The 18,034-nt window shown below is 44.8% G+C and overlaps 1 protein-coding gene across 1 annotated transcript; it reads right to left on the bottom strand.

Moving 5' to 3' along the window:
- Positions 1-990: 990 nt before the first annotated feature.
- LMO4 (LIM domain only 4) lies at positions 991-16,435 on the bottom strand. Its single transcript, XM_065841959.2, has 5 exons — positions 15,819-16,435; positions 13,316-13,554; positions 6,416-6,512; positions 5,908-6,063; positions 991-1,753 (listed from the first exon to the last, which is right to left on the bottom strand). The coding sequence occupies exons 2-5, from the start codon at positions 13,549-13,551 to the stop codon at positions 1,745-1,747; spliced, it is 498 nt and encodes a 165-aa protein (XP_065698031.1). The 5' UTR covers positions 13,552-13,554; positions 15,819-16,435; the 3' UTR covers positions 991-1,744.
- Between the last annotated feature and the right edge of the window lie 1,599 nt (positions 16,436-18,034).

Genomic DNA, 18,034 nt, shown 5'->3' on the forward strand with positions numbered 1-18,034 from the left:
TAACCAAGCATGTCGAACAGTGAACCCCTTCTCAAAAACTGAATTCAAGAAGAAAACATACTTGTGATGTATTTCAAATGTATTAGTCACCTATAAAAGTAGTTATTGATTTGTTATTAATTGCTGCAGAGGCACATTCCAGGTGCTTGCAGTTTCCTGACTGAAGGCAGCCAAAGCACAGCCGCAGAGCCATGTTCGTATTCTTGCTACAAGCATGAGAAGTCAGAATTTTTTCTCGGAATTCTCGTGCACAGCTCTACCGCCAAGCAGCTGATGGGAAAAACCCACGAAATGAAGCTGCTCCCGTTCTAAGCTGAGAGGAGGCTTTGTTGCTTGCAGGGGCGGGCAGTGGTGTGTGTTTGTTTGCTTTAACAGATCATATTTGAGATCAGTTGGTTCTCGGAAATAGCCTGGGAAACGTGTTTTTCTTTCCTTAAGATTTCCACTCTTGGAAAGTTAGTCTCTTAGCACAGCGAACACAACTTTATGTTGCTCCAGTCGGAACAGCTACTGTGTTCCTTTTTATGAAAACTCAATTCTAGTGCTCAGTGTGAGGTACAGACCTTTTGTTGGGTTTTATTTTATGTGTCTTTGACGCCCTATGGTATATATGTACGCTCTCATGCTTGCACACTCACCCACACTTGCACACCCTTAGCTGGATAGAGACCTCAATACATGTATGAGTACCTAAGTCACTGCAATATGAATTATATTTGCTGTTAGCAGAATTAAGAATTTCAGCGAAAAATAAAGATCATTTTGAAGTAGCGCTCTGCTGCTTTGCCAGCCGTAACACAGGTAAGTCCTTCAACAAATTCTTTACTGGCTTAGACAAAAAAAAATGCCCAAACCAAAAAGCTACTTGTAAAGGTAATTGACAATAAGGGTAATGACTGTGTAAGGTATAGGGTCACAATAATGTTTTGAATGTAGGCTTAAAAAAAAAATGAAAAAGAGCAAAGCTTCTAAAACCCATACTCAATTCAATAGCGTTTGTTTTACTTTTTTATTATTTAAATACACCATACTAGAGCAAATGTCTCTGAAAATATCACAAATAAAAGATTTTTCTTCATTCAGCAAATTAGAAGTAGGTGAAAATTTCTACCCAGCAGCTGCTATGAGCCTGACTTTTTTTTTTCTCCTTTTTTCTTTTTGTTTTTGTTTTTTTTGCCATGGGAAGTAGCAACATTAGGACAGAAACACGTACATGCATACATACATTGTATTTTACAGAGATACAATAAAAGTGTTTGTGATAGAATATCACAAAAGCCACATCTTTATCTCATGTTCAGTTTGATTGAAACACATTTCCTTACAACACTTAAATATACAAAGAGCAAATAGAATGTTGTTAAGGTAAAACACAGGGTACAAACTGGCCAGTGCCCTGCTAATTGTTAATGAGGGTAGAAAGCAGATTTCAATGCTTCTTTTAATTAGCTTCATTAGTCATCTTCCCCACCCGCCCCCCCCAAGATGTCCTCCGGTGGATCTTTTTTCATTTTCTCTACAGTCTCCCATTAGCCCAGGTTCATGGAGTCCTTAATGTTCATATTCAGTCATTTTAATACACCAATAAATGTGGGAAGGGCAATCAAGAATAAAGAAGGTGCAATGGTATGGAGCTGGCACTGATGCTAGCTACAAAGGTGACTTGTCTACTTGGAGACATGGGATCCATCTGTGATGAACAAAATTTGAGATGAAGGCACGCATTCTGCATTACTCTGACCTTTTAGCAGACCTGTAAGAAATAAAAATGGGTATCTTAGCTAGAATACTAAAATTGAGATAGGAAACTACAACATGACTGCTTTTGTCTTTTTCTTATTCGCTAATCTCTTTTTTATTAGATTACTTTCCAACTGTGACTTGATTAAAGCTTTCTACACTATCCATTCATACTGCTAATGTTTCAACATCAAATAGCAAAAAGCAAACATTTTCTGCAGTTTCACTACTAAAAAGAGCAGACAGAAAAAAAAAGATGACAACAATAAATAAGTGTACTTTCTGGTAACAAAAGGTACAGTGAATAAGGTGGTTTTTCTGGGCCCCTTTTAAAGGGAAGAAACATTATGCCATGCCTTTGAAGAAGCTAGTAATATAATCTTATAATAATTGGAAGAAATAGTGTGTAAAGCAAATAAGAAGTACGGCCAATATCCTCCCAAGGCAACTTAGGTTAATATGCTGCATTGCAAAAGAGCTAAATATAGATATTTCAGGATTTTTCCCCCCCATTTAAAATTCCTCATCTGGTGTGTTAGTTAATGTTACATAAACATTCTAATATATGAAGTCAAACATGTGCTTTCCCACTGCTGTTAATGAATTGCAATAATTAAAAGTGTCTAACTCAATAAAAATCTAAACTTTCATGGATAATGTAGAAATTATCATCCATAGTCTTCAAAAAACAATCTGTTCGCAATTACCAAAATGAAATAATATATATTAGATTTTTATGGTTTGTAAATGACATGTTGCGCTTCCCAGGAAGTTCTTTTTTCACCCTTTCTCTAAGTTACTAAAAGCCCGAGGTCTATTAGTAACTGCAACCCCCCACTTTCAAGCTAATTAAAGTAGTAGAGGCTTGGAGGTTTAATTCCCCAGAGCTGAAGCTCAGTGTGAGAAAGGTAATTTGTCTGTCCAGAACAAAGATTAGGGAGCAGCCAGCAAGCATATTTAATAAATGAGCATCAAATATCTTCTACTATGGACACAGACAACACCAATTATGTAACTACAAGGGAATTGTTGAGTGATATGTAAACTAGAAGATTTTTAAGATCTTCTCTGAGAGACGTAATCTAACTCATTCTTTATTTAAAAGTATAGAAGCTGAAGACAAGCCTGTGCTGTTAACATTGCCAAACACTGGAAAATCTACACTTTCAGTAGGTGGTAATACCGCTGCAAACAAGAAACACTACAGGAATACTACCAGTACCAAAAAAGCATAGAGAATTATTGACACTACAGCCCCTCCAAATGAAACGGCACACAGGACGTCACATACGAGGAGTTTGCAAACTGCAGGTGAGCAGTGCTGAGTTTAGATAAAACAAGGGTTTTTTTCAAACTACATACATAGCAAGTGATGGGAAGTTATAATTTACATGTGTGCATTGCCTCGGGGAGACAAAAGGCAGAACAGCCAGCATTTGGCTCCTTAAAAAGAAAAGCAAGTTTTTAAACAAAGTTCGGGCATGCAACCCTTTCTGCCTGCACCAGTCACCGCTGGGTTTTAAACCTGTAAACTGGATTAAGACAATAGTGAGTTCATAATGGTCACTTTCACGTACACACACAACAAAAAATACTTTAATGCTGGGAGTATGTCTCAATCCCTTCAGTTTAATAAAAGAACCCTGTGAATATTCTGCTATGTCTATAATCTCTAGTGGTAAAATAACCTGGAGACTGATAGATCTTTAATGTTTAATAAAGAGTATCTGTTACAGCCAAATCCGCCATAGCAGAAGAACTTCTTAATTAGTGGCCCTAAAACACACAGCTTTCTGGAAAACATCTCTGATGTACCCATCTTCAGACTGTTAAAAGCTGACAACATACCACACACGACTCTTCTGGCACCTGCCCCAGTAGCTTCCAAAACTCCAGAAACCTGAAAAATCTAAGAACTATGAACTTGTCACCTCAACTATATTTCAGTTCCCTGGGGTTCGGGTGCTCTGCAGTTCCCCTGTGAAAACTGGTAGGAGAACGTACACCATTTTATGGTGAGATTGTATGATTTTAAAACAACCAACCACCCCCCCGCAATAACACCACCACACAACCACAACACCAAACCTAGAATCTCTCCCCCCAGTACGTCTCCATCCGCCTCCTGACCGCCAGCAGCAGTGCAGTTCATACCAGTGACAGGAACCAGTACAAACGCGTCCTCACTATTTTCTCTGCATTTCGCTTCTACCCAGTGTCTGCAGTCGCAAGCTCCGCAAGCCCAGCCCAAGTGTACTTTTCCATGGTCTATGTTCCTCATCATATCTACTGCTTTTATTACAACTAAATCATTTTTATGTTTTGCTAAGGCACAGCACTAAACTGATAAAACTAAATGACAATTTAGACACCTATTTGAAGTTACATTAAACTTTACATTTGTAGAAGACAAGTGGATAAACCGCTCTCTCAGAATGGTAAACCTTTTACTGCAGTCTATCAGGATGAATGGTTTTACCTATATTTTGAAATGGGATACCTACAAATATTCGTTTAACAGATTCACTACTAGCCAGTCTATATTATAGATTTGTTTCATTAAAATTCACAACAGTATAAATCTATGAATCTTTAACTGTATTTGTACTTCCTTGAAGACACTGCACATTCTCCTCCAATCTTAATTATCTTTGTTCTGCCTAACTATATAGGACTTTTGTACTCAAACTCTGTCATCACCTCGATTGACAAATTAAGTAAATAAAAAAAGGCCCATGTTTTATTTTGATGTAATTACATTCACTGTGTAAGAGCTGAAAGAATACTTAAAATTAATCAGTAAATTTATGCACAGGAAAAAAAAAGCAAACACAGATATTGAAATGTAGCAACACAACAAAAGAAATCATGGAAATTAAAAATCAGTTTGTGTTTTCTTAGACCTATTTCTCCACTAAGTAAAGGCACTAAAATATTCTGTACATTATAGATCAGCCTACTGTTTGTCCCAGATTTTTTTAATCTTCCAAATTCCTATTTGCAGATAAATGTTATTTTTTGTGAACCTTACAGACATTAATGAAGTTCCTATTGTAAATCTATAAAGAATTACCAACTGAAGTGTGCACTTTTTGTTTCATTGCAATAACTCAGTGCTGTGTGATTGCCTGGGTTAATGATGAAAAAGTCAAATATACTATCAGAGCTGATGGAAAAATCTATCACCAATCTGAAATTAAAATTCATCTGTGGTCAATAAGATTTAATATCCATGCAAGTGGCGCTGTAAAGAGTAAATGAATCAATGTCATCAATACATAATCAGTATGAAATATGATGTGAATAAAATTATGTGCAAGAGTCATACATTCACTCTTTTCTGGACCAGGGTGGAATGAACAGTCTCTTAACTCAAGGTTGACAGTAATTGTTACAAATTAGGCACAGCAGTTATCAAAATGCACTCACTTGCATAGCTTTAGGACTTATTAAGGAGATTAAAAGAGATCTAAAACTATCTAGTTGCAGAGTTACAGGACAACTGTTGATCAGAATTTTTTTTTCTTCTTCTCTATATGATTTGTACAGTCATTATTTACTCATTTAGCTAGAAACCCAGAGCTATCAACCACAGAGATAGTTGAGCTATTAGTGTTATGGAGTGATAAGAAAATGGCACTTTGGTTTTTAAATCTGAGTTATGACATCCAAAACAGACAAGAAAATACTTCTGAATGAGGACCCCAGCATGCTTCCTCCACTAAAACCTTAATATTAAAGTGAAATACATTGGTTTAGCTCAAGAACCTCCTCTTCACAAGACATGTATTTCCATATTAAAGGATCTAATTTTCCTCCCACAGAAACCTGCTCTCTTGTAGCCCTTAATTTCAAGATTATAAAATAAAATACTTCTCTTTGTTAGGAGTTTATATAAATGCATGCTCTCTGTTTTGCTTTGTACACAAGGAGTTCAACAGCTGTACAGATGCACATGCCCAAGCCAAAATAAACCTACTCGCCCTATATGTCATAGTTAAAAGGTTAGTATTTTCTCCCCATACCCCCCACACCTAAGTTATTTAAGTTAAGTTCAGTTACTTAAAGGTCTCTTTGCAGGGGTGGGGAATGTCCGCTATTAGAATGAAAAGAAATTGATCTTCATTTAGCTCTAATAAAGCTTATTAGTAATTGTTGAGTATTCACCTTCTGGTCTGGCAGTAGTGGATTACTCTGAAGTGAATTCAAATGGCCATTGATGAGAGCTGTAGGTCTATCATGTTCACAAAATAAACTGCCATTGATGTAGTGAAACCGATCTCCGGGGACCAGGCGATTCCGGCAGGTAGAGCATGTAAAACACTGAAAAAAGAAAGAGACAGCAAGTGAAACTACAGCACAAATTAAGTATGCTGCAGGTTTGAAAATTACACTTCAGAGACTGCGAGTGCAGTTGAGATACGGAGCTGCCTGGCTTCTACATCTCCAAATATGGCATCAGTCTTACCTGTTGGGACTACGCAGTACATAACTCACGTAGAGTTTTACCGATTACGAGGGAACAAAGCTACACACTAAGGGAAGCTTTATAATATATACTCATCTTTCTAGTTAGCGCTTTGCATTTCATTCATAAGCAGATGCAGATTTTATACTAAAGGGGCCCGGCAGTACTAATCAGCTACTAAAAAAATACATAGAAAAAAGGCCTCACCTTAAGATGATAGACGTTGCCCTGTGCCCTCATGACCAGCTCGCTGGCAGGAATGGACTGTCCACAGGCACTGCAAGCACCACTAGTTCCAAATAACCTGAAACAGAGGTGATGATCATGAATAATTTAATACACGGGAGGCTCTAAGCATTTTTGCGCATCACTGCAATGGTTTATTACACAACTCTTTTAGACTTCTGACCCCGGTCTTCCAACTTGCTTACATGTCATAATTTGAAAAAGTATAATTTTGTGTAACAACCGGTAGCTTCACCCTACCTCGAATGTGGTTACACAGGATTTAATCAGAAATATTGACTTACACCTCTAGAAACACAAACAATTCTGTACTACACACATTTTATCAGATTACTGAGTTCATCGTAAAAAAAGATACAATTCATGACTGGAGTTTAAATGCATTGTGTCCTTGAAATTATATGAAGAACTCTTTTGTACTTTAATCATATCTTGAGATATGAGTCATCAAAAGGGTTAAGAGGATTTGATTGTATATCTAAGAAGACATCATGCTCAGTGTATTGAAACTCCAGTAAACCTCCATCAGTGCAGAGTTTCCATTAGAAACTCTCTGCTATCCAGGTTGATATATAATGTGTATGGGTTAACCTTTTCAATCATGGTGTCAACACTTTAGATTTGCCTCTGCTCATCTCTTTCATCCTAACCTTCTCTCTCTCTTGATAATGAAATGCTTGCTCCAACTTCCCTCTATCTGCTCCTGAGTCCACAATTTAGATTACTTCATCTCTGCTAGCAACAAACTGAATGAAATTTCGATTTGAGCAGAAAGTAATTTACCGGGATCTGGACCCATTTGTCATCATATCTCTCTGGGTGTTTGCTGTATCACTGCAGTTTTCCTATGCAATCAAATGAGACCACAACATCTGCCATTGGGGGGGGCACACGCAGTGGGGGGAGGGGGGATAGGCAGAAGAGTGGTGAAGAAAAATATATACATAATTCTTCAAATCCATTTAAAGGGACAACACATCGATTCAAAACATAATACAATAATGATTATTGAGTTCTGCTTTTACAGGCTAGAATTAGAAAACCTTTTATTTGCTTTTGCACGTGCCTCTAATATACACAAATATTTATAAAGACTACCAGGATCGTTTGGCAGTAAAAAAAGAAACTCAACTAGCTGGCAGGGTCACAGACCCACTTCTCTGCACGATGTAAAACACAGTAATAGGATTTACAAATTAGCGTATTGGTGTCATAATAAATATTAATATTTGCATCTCCTTCCTGTCCAAATAAAGTCATAAAATTCTGTTCGTGTCAACCTAGGAGACGCATTACAACAGAATACCCGTAATCTGAATGATTGCAGTGTGCCTCTGTATAAAAATAATTGCTTTGAATTTTCAGAATCTGAGCTTGCAGAGGAGGCTTGTCATGTTCAAACTACTAATTTGCTGTCGCCACTTTATTGAAAATAGCCTGTAAGTTGTTATTAAATGTATCGACTGAACGACAGAGAGAGTAGTAAAACTGCCCCTTAAGATGGCTTTTAATAGGAAGCTGAGAAACAAATTTTGCAGCAGCATCGATTTGAAGAGTTCAATCAAAACTCCATTTCAAAACTAATTAGTCTGAGATCCACGACACATTGACACGTTCTTGCAGAATCACAGCGGTTACAAAGGGAAAGCTGAACTAATACATTGCCAGGACCTCCAGCCAAAGGGACTAAACTGTCAGGAAACTACGGGTGCATTATTAGGGCATCTTCTAAATCACGATCAGCTCTGAGTAGTTACATGATGTATCCAGGTTACTTCCAAAGCTTTGCAATATGCATTTTTCTCCTGCCATTGTTGCTAGTAGTGAAGCTGGCAGGTAGAAAAAGTGCAGGGGAATCACTGCAAGAGGAGGCAAAAGGCACTGTCACATTTCTAGAGCAAAGATCCAAAAATCCAGACTAAGGGGGCAGCGACAAGGGTGTTGTGGTATAGGGTGGAAGCAGAAAGGCAAAGAGGAACAGTCAATGACACCTGTCCAGGAGAATCTGGACCTGGTCAGTGGCTCCTGCAACCCCCCCCCATACAACTGCACCACGCAGCTGCAAACACAGCTTTTGGAACCCTGAGCTCATTCATGACTTGTCTTCGTTAAGCGCTCATTTGTTCTACAATTCTCTCTGACTAGAAGTGGCCATGCGCCGTGAATGTCTGTGAATTCTAATAAATGGAGTCAAAACTAATCCAGAGGCTTTCCACACATCTCCCTTTTTCCCTAAGCATGTTCCCAGAACAATTCTCTTTTGGTAAGTCACTTCAGCTGAATCTGTTGCTAAATTTCCTAAAAATTACTTGCAAAGAAGTCAGAACACCTTTCCACTGCTTTGTATTATTTACCAGGAAAATTAAGCTTATTTTTCCTTCTCCACTGTTACGAATGGTTTTGTTCTGTAATACCATTAACGGTGAAAAGGTTTTATCTTCTAAAAAAAACGTTATTCCTCCTTACCAGTAAAGGAAGTCTTCCACAGTAACTACTCTTTACTGAAGAAGTTGTTTCACATGGTTTCTGAGAGGCTGGAGAGCTAATTATCTAACCAGGGGGACTGTCCAGGACAGTATTTGATTTAAAAGGCTTGAGGCTTTAGGTGCTCAATTAAGTAGCTATCGGTCTCAGACTGGACTTTAATGGGCTCTTTTCTCTTTAACTGCAGCAATGGGTAGAGATACCCCAGGTCAGGCTAATTAAAGCCAGGGGACTCTTTAATTGTGATGACAGAATTGGTTTCAGTTTCCTCTTTGGGTCCTCAGTCCAAGAAGGTCATTAATATTTCAACATTTGGGCAATGCAATCAATCACAAACATCAAGAGGTTCCCTATACGGACAAGGCAGCTCTTCTACACTTAGCAACATTTTCCTGAGCCACCTTAAATTAACTACTGTGTGGTTCCCACACAGCACTCCCCACACCCCCCACAAACCCTCCTATTTTTTTTCTTTCAGAACTTTCACTGGAGTGGCAATGAAGGCAGCGAGAAATCTTTTCAGCCCAATTTCCCGTCGTGCTGCTCAAAATTCAGTATCAGCAGAAACACATCTCTAGCAACTTAGACTAACAAAATAAGGTTCTAGTTGTTTCCAAAATTGTGGAGATAGATTCGACTGCTCTGATTCTCACACAACACAGCGCACATTTGTGTTCACAAATATATATCCGAGCCCTACCAAAGAGAAATGCACATCCAGACCTACTGATCCAGAAGCGATTGGGGTTTCTGTACATTCCCTATATTTAATCTAAATTCTGCACCAGCTATATTAAATGTAACAAAGAAAGGCAACACAGAAATTACGCCTGGAGCCAAGTCCATTAAAGGTACTTCAGAACAACTAGAGACCAAGCACCTTAAAAGCACCAGAAGCTATTGATACTTAAAAGGGGGGCTGTGCATAATGGCAAGTGCTGCATTAGGGAAGGGGAAGAAAAAAAAAAAAACAGCCAAATTACGCTTGGTTAATTCAGAGTAACAGATCTGCCCCCAAGTGAATTGGAGGCCTTGAATTAATTCTGTTATGACAAATCAAGATAAACGTTCCCCCTAAATTGCATGCGATTTAATTAATTTTTGAGATCCTGTTTTTTTTTTTTTTTCCTAGCTAATAGTTCACATGCTCCTGTGCTGTCATTGTGCTTGAGTGGGCAGACTTCAAAGTGATATTAAATAACCAACTATTAGATTTACCTAGCACGTCCTATTGGAAAAGTGCCATTTAATTACCTAGCCTGTTCAATTAAAGGGACAGCATTCCCTGAATATAGCAGCTTGCTGCTGATTACCAGGGAAATGAACTCTCTGCCTGGCGGCCCCTTCTCCTCTCTCCGCCCCCCCCGGCGCACTCCGCGGCTGCGGGTGGGCGCCCCTTGGCCGGGTCCGGCGCGGCCCCACGCACCCCCCGCGGCTGCGCCCACGCAGCGCTGCGAGGAGCGGGCGCCCGGGGAGGGGCTGCGGGCGCTGCCCCTTTAAGAGGCGCCTGGGCAGCCTCCCCCCTCTCCCCCTTCCCCACCACTCCCTGCTCTCTCTTAGAGGCCAATTTTGTTAATTAAATGTTTTGTTTGCGACGCGGCTCTCATTCATTTCGGACACGTCATTCCGAGCAGATCTAAGCCAGGGACCAGATCTCATTAGATAAAACCTATCAGAACTAGGAGAAAATGGAGGAGACACTAATTAAAGCTTTTAATTGTGCGGATTCGCTGCCACGCTGCTGCTTTATCTGGCATCTTAAGGTTGGGAGGGCCGCGCTCCGCTCCCCTCCTGCAAGCGCGCCGCTCGCCGTGGGGAGGGAGGGAAGGGACTGGGATTTTCGCCTCCCTCTCTTTTCCCAGGAACCTTGGCTTTCAATGAAAGCTGCTGCTGTAGCTCTACGGCTAATTTGTTGTCGGGTTTTGAGGGGAGGGAGGGAAAGGGGAGTGTTGTGTTGTTCAAACAACAACAGAAAAACACACACAACCTCAGACGGTTAAAAAAGCTCATTAATAAATGGCCCCGTGGTCTTGGCCCGGAGGAGTCAAGTCCCTTTCACCTGGCGCCTGCCGGGCTGATCAATGCTCTTTTCTCATTTTGTTAGTCGTGCCTTGCGTGCCCCCACATCTCCGGTTGAGAAATGTGCCCGTGGCTCTTGCCTGGGGAAGGGAACGTGCTGCGCAAAAGCCCTACGGAATAATTAAGAGGGGGGCAGGATGGCGAAGGAGAACCGGAGGGACTCTCTGCCAAATGGGTGGCATCGCCTCCACAACCAAACGAGGCCATTTCAAGCAAGAAAAGGGCAAGGGCCTCGCTCGTGCCAGCACGACCCCCGTGGAAGCCGGCAAAGTCCGTTTCCAGAAGGAAAGCTCCGAGTTAACTCGGCCCTGGCAGGGCCCGGCTGTCCTACCCCACCTTGAGTGTACGGTGTCCAGTTCAAGTTATTTTTGCAAGTCAAATTACACAGATCTAAAGAGAAGTCAGGCGATAGAACAAGGAGATCAATTCAAAACCCTCATCTGATAAAGCATCCTAATACTCGTTAAAATAAATGAGTATTAATTTTTGGCAACACAAAACCAGAGGACTGCGATAAGCCTGCCTGAACTTGCCTCTGGGATACAGTGGACGCATCTTCTCTTTTTAATTAGTAGTAATCAGACATGAGGGTTTGTTTGATGGTGTTGGTCGAGTGACGAATCTGTACTATTCAGTGCATCTTAACAGTAGTGGCAATTTTTCCACTTCAAACAAGACTCTCACCCTAACACCGTTCTGCTCTATTTAATTACAGTTCTGCCAGGCTCAGGCTTCTTGTTTAGGATCACGACCAAAAAGCGCCATTAAAAGCGCGCCATGTGCTGATTTTTTACCATTTATTTCTAAAAATATCCCCAAACCTAGCGAAGATAAGGCTCCAATTCGTCAAAGATACTGAGGGATGCATTTCGTCCGCTTAACTGCCCAAAGATGCAGCCTTGTATCAGGACAGAAGCTGCGCTATCAGAGTAACCAAGTTTTAACTCTGTCCTTTTCCACTAAGGAAGTCTCCATGCGTATGCACACATTCAGTACAGCCCTGTGCTCCTTGACACAAGTCAAGTTTTACCAGTACAAGCAAACTTGTAACATTTTGTAGCTTTTTTTTTTTTTTCAGAAAGGAAGAAAAAACAGCGGAACTTTTTGGCCAGAGAGAAGAAAAACCTGGGTTAACTCTTGACATTTACTGTAAATGAGAAACCAGGAGCATTTAAACAAAACACAGTTTGTTTTAACTAAGCATTTCTGTTATGCCAGGAAGGTATGGGTCTTTTTTGTTGTTTTTTTTAATTACTGAATGTTGAAATAGAACACCTCCTTGAAGCATTCATGTGCATCAGTCTATCAAACCATTTACTCAAATTAAATGTGTAATCCTTCAAAATGCCTCCTTTTAAATTAATGAGTTTAAGTAGCTTGAGTTCACCTGAAAAGATCGTACGGGTACCTGACCTCATGAATTCTTTCTATTAATTATATTGGAAACTTGTTGGAAGGGATACTCTGTGTAATCTTACTGTACCCCAACAGATGCGAGATTAATAAGGCTTAGTTCCCCCTACCCAAATCTGTGGCATTTAGAACAAACAGCTTCAAAAAAGGAAGAGATAAGAAAAAAAGGGCAAGAGTATATCCCTCCTCTGCTGTGCCTCGCATTTTCTATACTGGAAGTTAAGAAAAATGTCGGTTCAAAGATTCCCTCTAACAATGCGAAGACAACATTCTAGCATGGGTTTTGGCTATAAGTAGAATCGGTGGCCCTCCAACTGACGGTTAATCAGCTCTTTCACAAGGAGAACAGAGAATGAGTCATTCTGTTTCCACTCAAAGGAGTTTAAAGGTGCTTATGTAAATATAATAATTAATCAGATACTAAAGGCAGGCATTTCATTATTTAGCACCTCTGCCACAGCCTTATTTAAGCCCTACGATTTTAACATTTACTGTTCAGATATGCACACTTCTCCTTCAACACTACAACAAAGCAGATTAATTTAGCCTCTCTGATTGCTGTTTATTTTTAGTTAGGACTTGTTTTGTGCTGACAAACCACTTTAAAGTTACAGTCGTCGTTCCGCCCCCCAACTCTTCCCTCCACTTGGCAGCCGCAGCTGCGCCCTGGGCTAGGCGCTAACATCCGTCTCCGCGCCCCCACGTCCCTCTGCTCCTAACGAAGGAGCGATCCTGAGCCAGCCCACCCCTCCGCCCCGCACCATGGGCACCCATCAGTCTGCCCGCCAGAAAAAAAAAGGGGGAAAGGGGCAAAAAAGACAGGAAGAAAGGGGGAGAGCGGTCGTCGCCAGCCGAGGCCAGCCGCTGCGTGCCGCCGCGCCTCACCTGATGTAGTCGTTCCTGCAGAGGATCATGCCGCTCTTGGTGTAGCAGGAGGTGCCGATGTCCCCCAGCTGGGCCTGGCAGCAGGAGCACTTGAGGCAGCGGCTGTGCCAGTAGCTGTCCATGGCATAGAGCAGGAAGCGGTCGGCGATCTTCCCCCCGCAGCCGGCGCACCTCTTCCACGAGAGGGAGCCCGCCGACACCGGGGGTGGCTGCGAGCTGCCGCCGGGGTTCACCATGGCCTGCGCGGAGAGAGGGGCGGAGGCGGGTCAGGGACGGGCCGGCAGCGCCGCGCACCCCGCCCGCCTCCCGCTTCGCCCGCGGCGGGGCCAGCGCCGCTCCCGGGCCCGCGGGGGCTCGGCCGGGCCGGGGCGCGGAGCTGCCCGCAGCCGTGCAGCTGCCGGGGACCGGCGGGCGTGGGGGCAGAGCCAGTGCGGCCCCCCCTCCCGCTCCGGGCTTGTGCAGCTGCAGCTCACAAGTCAGGAACAGTCCCGGGGTTTGTTTTGGTTATGAAAAAAAAAAGTGTGTGAAGAGTGAAAAAAAAAAGTTGTGAAACTGGTTTTTCAGTCAAGAAGAGACTCTGCAGGCTCGGGGCAGCAACGAGGGGCTCGGGACCGGCCCCCAGACCTCGGGGTGCAACGTTTTTTGTTTTATTTTGGAGACAGTAAAAACACCCAGGGAAAGCACTCCAGACAGAGGACACTGGCCTGAATAATAGATCATTGAACTTTAGGACGCCTGCTAACTTCCTACACAAACATACTCAACTTTTGTCTGGCTAATCTGCCCTTGATCAGCAGTTTAAAAGCTAAAGCTTTGTTACTCAAAAAAGAAAAGTTTACCGGCCATAGGAAAGCAGCAGGATAATGAAGTGCACCGCTCCAGCTGGAGTTAGCCTGGGCGCCCCCGAAATTGCTACTAAGGGCATTTTTCACTTTCTAATAAATGCTTTATGCAAGCAGGACAACCGAGAGATAATATAGGAATCAATTCATAAAGCTTACTCTAAACCGATTAATTTGTTGCCTTCAATCCAGAGTCCAATAAACTCCCGGTGTTCCTCTAGTCACTTATACTATAAAAAGATCAAGTTATTTACTGCCAATTAAGCAGCATGTTTTGTCTTTGTCCTTTGTAAGCCGTATGTGCTCATGCCGAGGCATCTGGCTATCTGCTAAGGACCTTCAGACTGATACCTCCAGAGCAGCGAGGACGAACTTTCCTGCCACTGGCCCAACTCGGCTGCAGGAGGAGAACTGAGGCCGATTTTAAACACACATTTCCTCAGAAAGAGTACCTGGAGGTATGTCCAGTGACCGCACAATAAACCAGAAGAACTGCACCAATTAAGCTGTAACAAAAACCCCGAGACTTTGGAAAGAAAACCACTCTAAAAGCCATTAGCATTGCATTTATCCGAACGCATCATATACCTTTATGTAAATTGATTTCTGATGCATTTGTTCAAGGAATTGCCTTTTGTTACAGTTTCCAGCTACAGCCTAAATGAATCTGCATTTCCTGCTCCGAGTCTTTAAACAGTTTCCCTACGCTTTAAATCACTTCAGATTTCTTAAAAGAAAGAAAAGGACTCCGTGCCACCACCTTAGCCCGTCTTTGTCGACGGCAAATACATATAAATATAAAATGGGAAACGTTACACTGAGAAAACCATCCAGTAACCCCATTAAGCTAAAGCTCTTAAGGACAAGCAATACCTTAATGCTGATTAAATCTAAAAAGATGAATCAAGAGGACTGACCAGAAAGTGACTCCCTTGATAACTAAGGACGGGCCCTCATCAAGTTTCATTTAGAGTTGGGGGGGAAAAAGCTTTTAACTTAAATAGGCTTACTCTAGTAATTACACAGCCAAGCAATTTAGGTCCTGGGATAGGAGTCGGTGAAATAGAAAGCAGAGCTGGAAGCTAGAGGCAAAATAACCCCCCCCTTTTAACAGCGTCTCTGGTGTTTTTTTAATGGAGACCAAGGGAGGGACAGGCAGAGAGCTGGCAATTTGTAGTACAAAAATGGATGCTTAATTCATGTCTCGGTTTTAATTAGGTGAATCACCGGATTTCTCCTGGATTGAAACAAAAGGCTGTGTGGGGGGCAGGAAGGGAATTGGAGAGGAGAGAAATAGAGCGCTCACTTTGATCTTTTCTGCCACTGTTTCAGAATAGTGTTTACTACGGGGGAAGCGGGTGCCCCAGCCCCCCCGGCCCCCCCGGCCCCTCCATTCAGAGGAGCCGAGGCAGGCAGAGCCCTTTCCCGGCGGCAGCTGGAAAGGGGGAAAGGGAAGCGGCCCCGAGCGGCGGCCGCCGCCGGGCTTTGTACGCGGGGGCCGCGACCATGCCCGGGGCCCGCGGCTCCCCCGCGCCCGGGGCGCCCCGCTCCGCGCCCTCCGCCGCGGCGGGCAGCGCGGGACGGCGGCGGGGCCGGGGCCGCGGGCACGAACCGCACGCACGTCCGCTGGAAAACAAGGGGTAATTACCGGCACTTCTTACCTGCTTCCCCTCTATATTGCAAAAGGCCGGGGAGCAACGTCGCTCGGGGTGCCGGAGGAGGTCTCCTTGCAAAGAAACGAAACACAGCGCTCGCCCACTCTCTGGCTTTCGGGAGCGCTGGAGGGAGCCCCCCGCCCGGTAAGGGGCAGCCCAGGCTGGAAAAATATAGATATTGCTATGAGAGGCGTCTGCCTGGGTCCTTCCTCCAGCTCCCGCTTCCCTGGAGGGGAGCTGCAGAGCTCGGTCCCTGCCGCTGAGCTGCACACGCAGGGCGCCGCCGCCGCTCGCTGCTGCAATCGCCGGGTAAGTTTGGCAATGTGGCTTCACTTTGTACCGCTTCCCCCGCGCCCCCCCCACCTCCGCCCCCTTCTCTGGGCTGTGGCGGCTCCCGAGCCTGCCGCGGCCCGCCGAGGCGCCTCCGAGGAGAGGGCGAGAGCCGGCGAGTTTGCGAGGGGCCGGGCGCGGAGCTGCTGCCGGGGATCCTGCGGCGGCGGCGCGGGCAGGACGCGGGAGGAGGCCCCTCCGCCTGCGCGAGCCTGCGTGTGTGTGAGTGAGGAGTGCCTGTGTCCCTGCGCGGGCGCGCGCGCGTGTGTCCGTGTGCGTGTGCTCCCGCTGCCCTCACACATGTGTTACTGACAGAGCAGAATCCCAACTACACTCCGGCTCGGCTCCGCCGTCAGCTCGCCGCAGCCAATCCGCCCCCGGCTTGTTCAGGCGGAATAATAAAACCTGCCAATCCCCGAGAAGACAAAGGAATGAGTGAAAGGGGAGGAAAAAAAAAAGAGAACGGGAGGGGGCGAGGAGGAGGGGAATGGAGAGGAAGGAGGGAGTCAGGTGGGCAGCGGTGGCCGCGCCGCCCGGGCGCTGAGGAGAGGCGCGCGCGCGGCCGTTAGGGCACTGCTGGCGGCCGTTAGGGCGCCGCCCGCCCCGCTCCGCTCCCGGCCACCAGTTGAGAAACTTGGCGGCGAGGGGCCGTCCCGCCTGCCCCCGAGCCGGCCGCTCCGCCCGGGCGGCGGCGCTCGGAGCCCTTCCCGGCTGCTGGGCGCTTCCCCTGCCGGGCCGGGGTGGAGGCGCGGCCTTGGGTGCCGGTGCTGGCCGCCCTCCTGGCGCCCCCCGCTGCCTGTGGCCTCGTCCTGCCCCCGGGGGTGGCTGCGCACCCCGTCCTCGGAGCGGGACGGCACTCGGGTCCCGTGCCGGCGCAGCGAGGAGGCCGTGAGGGACGTGCCCGGCTCGCCCCTCGGCTGCGGGGGCCGTGTCGAGCCCACGAGTTTTAAAGATTAGCCCGGTGAAACCGTCGGGGAGCTGTGCTCAGGAACCCGCATCCGGGCACGGCCCGCTATTATTAGCACCCCGTAAAGGTTTAAAAGGGTTAAACTGCCGCATTTGGCTGGCAGTTAGCAGCACGGCTTGTCATTTGAGAAGGCAACTGCATTTCTGAGGAAGAAGCCCAAGGATGATAGCACATCAGAAGTAATACTCAGTAGGGACACTTAAAATTGGAAGTCCCCCCGCCCCATATTGCACATTTTTGAGGCCTAAGTGCAGCACACAGGTTAAGCAAAAGTACAGCACCATATAGCTAATAAAGATCTTGAAATAATAAAAGTATCTATAAATGCGCCATAATGAGTGTGTGTTATCCCCGTGAACAGTTATTCCTGTAAGTGTCAGGGATTTGCCCAACTGCTAGAATAGGTTCTTGCCTGGTATTGTCTCCGCACAGGGCACACCTCTGTCACAGCATACGCAAACGCGCTTCCTCGAGCAAGCCACAGCTAAAGAGTCAGCAAAATTCTACATTTCCACGATCTGTGAAAGAACAGAAAAACTTCAGAATACGAGTTTCTTGATTCCAGACTGCTGACGTAAGTAGCAGCCAATGCAGTGAGGACGGTGGGACTGGCTGGTCAGGCTGCTGCGACTGCAGTGATGCGCGGGCAGCTGCGCTGCCTGCACGCTGCCTGACACCGGCCTGTGCCGCAGGAGGGGGCAGGACATGTCCTAGCACCGCTTGAGGGGCACGCTTAATTGCTGTTGTCAAATAAATATTTAGTGATGGCAGCGTGACTGATGTGCAAGTTCGTGTGCATCCACCGTCTCTCTGTTGTCCAGACAACAAAGTATTTTAAACCTGTTCCTGCTGGAGACTAACGTAGAAGGGATGTATCCACACAGGTATACGAAACTTTAGCCGAGAGTATTTATTTACAAATCAG

The sequence above is a fragment of the Patagioenas fasciata genome, chromosome 6 (genome assembly GCF_037038585.1).
Source record: "Patagioenas fasciata isolate bPatFas1 chromosome 6, bPatFas1.hap1, whole genome shotgun sequence".
In the NCBI taxonomy this organism is placed as follows: Eukaryota; Metazoa; Chordata; class Aves; order Columbiformes; family Columbidae; genus Patagioenas; species Patagioenas fasciata.

Excerpts from the sequence above, each read along its gene's own strand:
- LMO4 (XM_065841959.2), bottom strand. The coding sequence starts at position 13,551 with ATGGTGAACCCCGGCGGCAGCTCGCAGCCACCCCCGGTGTCGGCGGGC. Across the intron at positions 6,513-13,315 it reads TGCAGGAACGACTACATCAG|GTTATTTGGAACTAGTGGTG; the intron begins GTGAGGCGCGGC and ends CCTCTGTTTCAG. Across the intron at positions 6,064-6,415 it reads GCAACGTCTATCATCTTAAG|TGTTTTACATGCTCTACCTG; the intron begins GTGAGGCCTTTT and ends TTCTTTTTTCAG.